Below are 8,626 nucleotides of genomic sequence, written 5' to 3'. Positions count from 1 at the left end.
AATTTAAATTATATATATCAGAAAACCTTAAACTTATATCAGAGATGTAATCTCTGATATATGTCTGTTCTCTCATATTACCAATGAACTCATGGCTGGGTCAAGGTAAACAACCTAGTGCACGTGGTTATAGAGGAGAATGCATCAGTTCATTTCACAAAGAAAGTTATGTTATGATGCTTGGATTCCTCAAAAAAAAAAAAAATATATTTAATGCTAAATTAACACATTATAAAATCATTAATAAATCATTAATAAATAGACATAATAAATGATTTTTAAAAATTTTGTTTATTTGTTTTATTTTTAATTTCAGTTAATATCATTTAAAATTATATCTTCTGCAATATGTTTACGATTGTTTTACTCACAATTTGAAGGAAAATTACTACTAGGAATTGTCCACATTTAGCGTCACCTAAATGCACACGCACATGCTATTCATAAGACAAGTGTATGTTCGCGACCGCGAAGCGTGTGTAATCATGAATGGCGACGAGATGCGAAATGCACGTTTGTCATCAGTTTTCTAAATAATTTGTTGTAAGAGAAGAATAAACAGAAAGTGGCATATGTCAAAATGATATTAATTTTACAAACGAAAAGAAAGGAAGCTGTATCTTAAAAAATAAAACGTATCTATATATCTTTTTAAGACTAAATTATAAAATATGTTCTATTCACCCTCTCCCTCCCCCCCCCACACACACACACATACATACACACACACACACACACACACACACACACACACACACACACATAATATATATATATTTAGAACAATGAATCAAAATAGTGTCACCAGAAATATTAATAATTTTTTTTAGATATAATGACAACGAAAAATTCTATTTCTCAAAGATCCTTCCCTTATATACAGAAATAATCCCTAAATTTATAATGAATGTTATCTCCCCTACTAACCCAAATTCTCAATGGTTACTGTGGTAAACATAAACTTCTCTCGACGTTAGGGAGAGCGACTTCTAGGTCCGCCCAAACGGTGACGTCTCTCCATGTAGTCATTCGTTTGTTTAAAAATTATCGAAGAAAGTTCTCTGGGGAGGTGGCTGACGGCATTTACCTGCAATGATGAGTCGTTCGTCTCATCGTTTCTTGTCGTCATACGTCTCGTCGTCGTTTCATCCAGAGTGGGGATACCGAGGAGGGTCCTACATGGTGCACACCTATAAAGATTCAAGCGCCGCAGGGCCAGGTCACACTTTGTTCCGAAAATTTTCCGGGGAGTAGTTTGCTTCGTCTTCGACCACTGCCTCTCTGTATTCCATTCCGTGACGACGTGATTAGACGACGAGAAGATGAACAAATTTCTGACGCTAGTACTTCTTGCTGCGTATACTGCAGCAGGACCTACAGACGTACAGCCATCTCAGAATTTGAATTGTGCGGAATACGACAATGCGTTCTTCAGCTGCATGTTCGTGAAGACTATCGGTGTTCTTAATAGAGCGGCTCGATCGAGCAACATCGAAATCATCGATGGTGTGACTTTCGTACGAGATATCCCAAGTAAGTTCTTGTATTTATTACATATATATTACATATATTTAAAAAAAAAATTTAACCATATATACTCTACGCCAAAACGACATCCTGAGAACATAAAAAAAACATCCTAAGAACATCTTCAGGATGTATCCCGAAAAAGTGTTAAATAAAGCTATTAGGGCTAATATTAAGTTTAAATGATATTACACGGAGAAACGGCTATGGTTGCTGCGACCAAAAGATGCCCATCAATTTTTTGGTTTACAAGAATTATAGTACTGATAGATTGTGATAACCGTAAAATTGACATAATAGTAATAGTTGTGGCTATTATGTCCATCTTACATTTATTACAACCAAATTTATTGATGGACGAAAATTATCATTATTTCTGGTTGTGGCAACTATAGCATTCTTTCTGCGCAGATTTACAACTGTTATTTATACACTATAAGATATAACAAATATTATATATTACTCTGAATTAATATAATACAAATTATAAAAATATTGAAGAATATGTTGTAATTTTAAAGAAATTAGCTATATTTGCTTTTAAACGCACTTGATGAAATTATATTCTTGTAATAATTTGAAAGAGATAATAATTACGTTAACAATTGATAAATATTTTTCTTGCTTAAAAACATTGTTATAGTGGAGCGCTTTAGCAGGAATTTAGAAATGAACGAAAAGGAAATCATGAATGAACTACCACGCGAGAATACCGATAGAATGATAAAACTTTTGAATATGTTGTACGATTCCGTTGTCTCTTTTACGAAGAGCCATAGTTTGAAATTTGACATACCCGAAGGTTCAATTTCTCGCGCCCTCACTGAAGGTAAGTCTTATTCCTTTTACCTTCACTAAGTACTCACTAAGTATCTCAGTTACGCAATCGTTCACCTTTCCTTGATTATGTCTATTCGATTAACGTTACGGATTCGCGACGTCATGAGTATAAACGAATAAGCATCTCAGCATGCCTTTCACCTCCGTGATATCTATATGTATGACGCTGACGTCTGAACCTGTTCCGAGTAAACTCGTTCTTCAAGAAAAAATGTTTCGCTTTCCATCTCAAATGTATTTTAAAATATTTGAGTAATTCATAATTGTATTGTTAAAAATAAAATATAACATCCCCATTAATTTCACACACACTTTCATTAATTACTTAATTTTTACATCTTCCAAATATCGATAATTAGTATTATTGATGTGTTCGAAAGGCATAAAATTATTAATTTAAATATCTTCATATAATATATCAAAAGATTGGACATAAAGATTCTGATTAATATTGTAAGCTTAATATTAAGCTCATATCGATATTTTTACATTTATTAAAATATGAATTTTATATCTTTACATAATTACATAATTTATATCTTTAAATAATTAAGCTTAACTTTAATATTTTTATATTATTGATGCATTTTTTTATATCGATTTTATAATCTCATAATAACTTCTATAACTAATTATGTTAATTTATTTTCTTATAATTAGGACGCGCCAAGATCAAGAAAGTATTTCTGCCATTGATTGCTGCAGCGGGTCTCAAGATCTTCGCACTTGCACCGCTCTTGCTTTTTGGCTTAGGTCTGCTAACTGTGAAAGCTTTAATCTTCGGTAAACTCGCCTTACTTGCTACCGGTTACGTGATAATGCAGAAGCTTTTTAGCGGTAGCAATGTGGGTGGTTTCTTTAATAAAAATCCTGGACCTCCTTTGTATGACTACGGTGCTGGAAGTTGGTCCGCTGGAAGTGGATCCCAGCAACAAGGATATTACAGAAACTTGAACGCTGATTCGAAAATGGACGCCCAAAATTTGGCATATCCTGCTCACGTACCGAATGCCGTATCGAATAATTAAGATATTTTTGTTATCTGCCATGGAGAAACTTAGAAGCCATATCTCACGGAGCCAAAAAACTTTTTCGAGGCCATTGGACCCACCTACGACTATATTATAGTATTTATATGTACATCATAATGTAATTTATCAATTAAATAAATTATTGGTTAATTGTATGTATTAAACAATTAAATTGTTTGTACTTAATAAATTATTTATTATTCCAGAAAAAATATTTGTAGAAAATTCTTTGTTTCCACTCTTGTGAAATTAAATCAGAATAAAATTTCTAATTTGGAGAAATTATTGTCACAATAAGATTCGATCAACACAATGCATAGAAAAACCTTGTACGTGATTAGTTTTTGCTAAGACGAAATATTGACAACTTTCGGCACGCAATTGTAGTCGGCTGAGCTCATATCCGATTCCAATCGTATATGAGCATTCCTACAGGTCATTTACACTCCCACTTCTTTTCTTCGGTCTTTCTTTCGCTTTGACCGTCACTTCTGTCGCTCGTTCCATTTCTCTTGTTTAAGCGGCTTCCGATGACTGCATGATTTGGGACACAAGTTTTACATACCATGCCGTGTCACCAAGAGACACGGAAATCTAATTTTCACTAAACTGTGTGTAAGAAGGCGTTGATGATGTACGCTGATCGTAAACATAGGAGATGATAATTGCTTAAAGTCAGACTTACAGACTATTGTATGTATACGTGATGCAAATAAACTGTAGATATATGTAAATTAATTAGAAATTTCTTAATTGAAATAGATTTCTTTTTTACAATATATTTATTCAAAAAAACGTAATATATATTAAAAGAAAAATATCTGAGCAATAAAATGCAATATTTTTGAAATTTAATTCAATTTTATTACAGAAAACTTTAATTATTACTTTTACAAAAACTTACTTTTATAAAACTTTATAATTATTTATAATTATTTTTTTTATTAAAAAAGACTTTTTAGCCTGAAAAACTTAAGACATTTCCTAGGTTAGATAGTAAAATTCTGAAAGTAAAAGGGAAATTTGCTTGAGTCGACGTATTCTTCGTCACGCGATTCTTGTGCATTGCATGTTCAGTTCTTCAGAGAGTCGGCAGAATTAAAATTCTTGACACTACTGCCCTTGCACGTTGCTTGCCAAATGGTTCAATATGGCCCCACCACTAGTCGATTGTTCATATAAAAGAAAAATGTCCCTGGGGGCAAACAGTCAAAAACGCTTCTTCGGAGTCACGCTATATAGCATTTCGTAACTATGAAGACCAAAGTAACCATCCTCTTAGCGTTGCAATTGCTGACGTTGGTGATAGCTGGTTCAGGCCAGGAAGATGGAAACAGTTTGGAACATTTAGAAGAGAAGCTCATGAAAGCGATGGACGAAATCAACAGAAAGGACACCATTGATGTTTACGGCGATGTAATAACCCTGGAAAAGGTTGCAGAGGATGGGGAACTATCAGAAGAGAGCACGGATCCGCTCGTAAGCAGGATCGAAAAATTCCTGAGAAGTCGAAAAGTTCAAATTAATCTTCCTAATGATGCCTCAACTGCTGGTTTATTTGCACGCGCTCTTGGTCAAAGAAACATCGATATAGAACTCAGAAGCTTGGCACGTGGAACATCCGAAGGTAAACGATGCATTACAAAAAATTATAAATTGAATTTTTAAAACGGAACTGATTGTTTTGTATTTGGATAGAACAATGCTGTCAAATTTGTAAATTAGCAGTAACTAGAGCGTTTTTTTCAAGTTTTTGTGAATTTGCATAACGAGATTGTGATTAAAATAATTTGAGGAAATTTGCTAGTAATGGCAAGGTCATTTGAAATACTTATCTTTAAATTCCATAAATTCTATACAAAATTACATTTTTTTAAAAATAGTTTCACTAAGTTAAAAAAGCAATCATTTTTCATAAAATATAAAATATTTAAAGGGAGAGGGAGATATTAAAATCTTCACTATATAAAATATTATAATAAACATCTCTCTCTCTCTCTCTCTTTCTCTCTCTCTCTCTCTCTTTCTCTCTCTCTCTCTCTCTCTCTCTCTCTCTCTCTCTCTCTCTCTCTCTCTCTCTCTCTCGTAGGGATTATCATGTTTCTATGATTTAAAAATATTTCAAAATTTTTGAAAATACTTTTAAGTACAAGTACTCAAGTATTAATTCATTAAGTTTATAAGATTCAATCTATATTAAACATATTATTTAATATTACATGCTGCATTTTTATAGATCAACATAATATACAACATAAATTCTCTTTAATATTTATATAAATTGAAATAAATACGAAATAAATATTTAAATAAATATTGAAATAAATATTTAATATATTTTTTATATCTATAAATTAATTTGTAGATCGATCTTACGCTTCTTTCTTTTAAACGTACATATTAAATTTATACTTTTCTTCCACAAGAATTTTTACAATTAAGTTTTTAATAACATTTTTAAAACTAAGTTCCGATAATAACATTATTGTTAAAAATTCTTGTTAAATCCTCGTCAGATTTGTGTTAGATCTAATACTTGGATCTAACAAAAGTTTCTTGTTCTTCTCTAACGTTCCGATCTGATATGAATACATCATTCAATGGGCGCAAACTTATAGTGCCTCGCCTTTCTAAAGCCCTGCCAATGGGATTTAAGTAGCTCATGAATCTCAAGATTCATTGGCTAGAAAGTGTAACTTGTATCTTTCTTTTCAATTCGATCGTGGCCGAAATACCATTTACGCATCCTCTATATATCTCTTTCTAGCGTTTATGTAGTTTATCGTTTTTCTCATATTTAATAAAATTCTCTCAAAATTTTCTACTCACATATTTAGAAAAAAACTTTTTTTCGCAAAAACACTAGAAAATTCGAGTACGCATAAACGTTTATTAATAACTATTGAGAGAGAGAGAGATGTGAGAGCGACTGGAATGGAAGATTTTCATACGTAGAAAGCTACAGCAATGCGTTCCACTTCTACCATATTCGCGAAAACAAATGCCGGAGGTGGGAGACTAAAGTGGGTTACCATTTGGTAGATCTGGTGGGATTCCGGGTTTCTGGAACGGCTACCGCGAGAAGATGTCTAAGAAGGACCTTGAACGAGAGTGTCGCGCGTTCGAAGAAAGTAGATTGGATGATAAACGTCCATCATAAACTTTTAGAAATCTTCGTTCACACACATCCATGTGTTCTATGATTATTGATATCATTTTTTTATATTAATTGTGCTCTGCATTTATATATATATATATATATATATATATATATATATATAAAATACAAATTTTATATATGATTCGGTATTACAAATTTTATATATAGTAAGATTCACATTATAATTCGATATCTGAGTAGTGTTTTTTACATATTTCCTTTTATTAAACACTATTATAGATATACATTCATCAACTAAACATTTTAAGGAATGCTCTTACTTACAAGATAATTATATATGTTTACAGCACGCACAAAATTGAAGAGGATGATTATGCCACTTTTGATTTTGCTGAAGCTAAAAGCAATAATCGTTCTACCTATCGTAATTAGCATGATCGCTCTGATAGGTTTGAAGGGCTTAGGCGCGGGTCTTATGTCGCTCTTGATTTCTGGCGCAGTAGCTTTGAAGGCCCTTGTTACACCACCTCCACCAGCAAGAGTTTCCTACGGAATTGTAAGGCCACACGAAATTCATCATGATCACTGGCACAGGTCAGAAGAAGAGGTCAATCAACCTTACAAAGGCTGGGCACCGGAATACAATGGCGAACATTATCCATATCATGACATTCCATAAAATGCAATGTTTCCTTTGTCATCATAATCATTAATTTATTTATTTATTTATCTATTTATTGCGTAGCTGCGTATGCTCGCTTTGTAAAATAAAATAAATCATCTTTTCATAAAATTTTGTCTTGTTCATTGTGAGATATCAGAAATTATTGGATACTTTGTATTATCGTAACATTGACGTACTCTTAGAAACGTCTTATCAATGCGACATTGGTAAATTGCCAAACTCTGTCATATTTTATTAAGGCTCGATCTAAATACACATGCGTTATCCTGAAGACATCAATAATAAGGATTATTTGTGACAAGGATTACAATTTGTAAATAAATAAATATCGAGAAAGAGAGCTATGTATACACATACATATAAATTTATAGTCGTAAGCAGGTTATTCTGTCGGTCAGACGAGAAGGCTAATGACCTAGATGGAGGTTCATGGACGGAGAAAAGATAGAATGATATTGCGTGGGTGGGAGAAGTGTAGAAAGACCGGAGATCAAGGTGGGGAAACTAGGAAGAGGAAGGAAATGAGGTTACTATGTCGGGAGCAAAGTAGGAAAGCGGATTGTCGCTGTGATTGGTCTGCCGAGTTCTCCCTCAATGTTTCACACGTATCAAGGTCAGTGTGTCAATGCCTCCACGTGGTTCTCTACTTCTATCAGTAGATATGACCATGGTCTTCGTGGTAGGGACTGAAATAACGGCATCGGTTGTGATTAGTCGAGTCGCTCGAGAGGAGTGGAAGAGTGAACGGGTATATATAGGCTGTTTGAGAGACCAGCACTGTCGAGAAGTGACGAACATGAAAGAGAACGCAAGAGATCTGATTGACCGATGCTTAGGCATTCTTTTTTTAACAATACATTTATAAGTCGCAGACACTTTGCAAGTAGTAGTAAATACATTCTTTTTATGTACGATTTTATATTCAAATTTTATTTTAATAAAATATTACCTACAATTTTACAATTCAATTTGTTTAAATTATTCATTTATATTATCGAACAACTGAGACTTTGTTTATCACGGTAATAATTAATAATAATTGAAATATGCAAAAAAATATTAGGATTCTAAAAAGTCTAATATAATACTATTTATTATTAAATTTTATAAAATTTATTAATAAATTTGAGAATATTGTTATATAAACCTTTGTTGTAGGGTAATACAAATATTTTATTATATATGCCACGAGTCGTCAAATTACAAATGTAGGATTGTATAAAAAAATTTCTTTGTTTTTAAATTTTTAATATGATTTTTCATAAAAATTTAGTTTCACATATTTAAAATGAGAGTAGAATAAAAATAAATAAATTTTTCAATAACAAAATATATTTTCAAAAATAAAATTTGCGATATTTCAATGAAAAAATTTTATTCTCTTTCATTATATGATTATTATATAACCATTACATTCTTATA

The 8,626-nt window shown here is 32.2% G+C and overlaps 2 protein-coding genes across 2 annotated transcripts; both read left to right on the top strand.

Moving 5' to 3' along the window:
* Positions 1 to 1,240: 1,240 nt before the first annotated feature.
* Positions 1,241 to 3,514, top strand: LOC108691261. The gene is made up of 3 exons (XM_018198931.1): positions 1,241 to 1,533; positions 2,171 to 2,356; positions 3,028 to 3,514. Exons 1-3 carry the CDS (start codon positions 1,323 to 1,325, stop codon positions 3,393 to 3,395), a joined length of 765 nt encoding a protein of 254 aa, XP_018054420.1. The 5' UTR covers positions 1,241 to 1,322; the 3' UTR covers positions 3,396 to 3,514.
* Positions 3,515 to 4,622: 1,108 nt separating this feature from the next.
* LOC108691262 lies at positions 4,623 to 7,198 on the top strand. Its single transcript, XM_018198933.1, has 2 exons — positions 4,623 to 5,025; positions 6,867 to 7,198. The coding sequence occupies exons 1-2, from the start codon at positions 4,653 to 4,655 to the stop codon at positions 7,196 to 7,198; spliced, it is 705 nt and encodes a 234-aa protein (XP_018054422.1). The 5' UTR covers positions 4,623 to 4,652.
* Positions 7,199 to 8,626: the final 1,428 nt, after the last annotated feature.

The sequence above is a fragment of the Atta colombica genome, unplaced genomic scaffold (assembly GCF_001594045.1).
Source record: "Atta colombica isolate Treedump-2 unplaced genomic scaffold, Acol1.0 scaffold45, whole genome shotgun sequence".
Taxonomy (NCBI): domain Eukaryota; kingdom Metazoa; phylum Arthropoda; class Insecta; order Hymenoptera; family Formicidae; genus Atta; species Atta colombica.
Note: the sequence above shows the minus strand (reverse complement) of the source record. Positions and strands in the feature narration are given on the sequence as shown.

What these genes read in the sequence shown, in the direction of transcription:
- LOC108691261 (XM_018198931.1), top strand. Translation starts at nt 1,323, where the DNA reads ATGAACAAATTTCTGACGCTAGTACTTCTTGCTGCGTATACTGCAGCA. An exon ending in TTTCGTACGAGATATCCCAA is followed by an intron (nt 1,534 to 2,170) that starts GTAAGTTCTTGT and finishes ACATTGTTATAG; the next exon opens with TGGAGCGCTTTAGCAGGAAT. An exon ending in TTCTCGCGCCCTCACTGAAG is followed by an intron (nt 2,357 to 3,027) that starts GTAAGTCTTATT and finishes TCTTATAATTAG; the next exon opens with GACGCGCCAAGATCAAGAAA.
- LOC108691262 (XM_018198933.1), top strand. Translation starts at nt 4,653, where the DNA reads ATGAAGACCAAAGTAACCATCCTCTTAGCGTTGCAATTGCTGACGTTG. An exon ending in GGCACGTGGAACATCCGAAG is followed by an intron (nt 5,026 to 6,866) that starts GTAAACGATGCA and finishes ATATGTTTACAG; the next exon opens with CACGCACAAAATTGAAGAGG.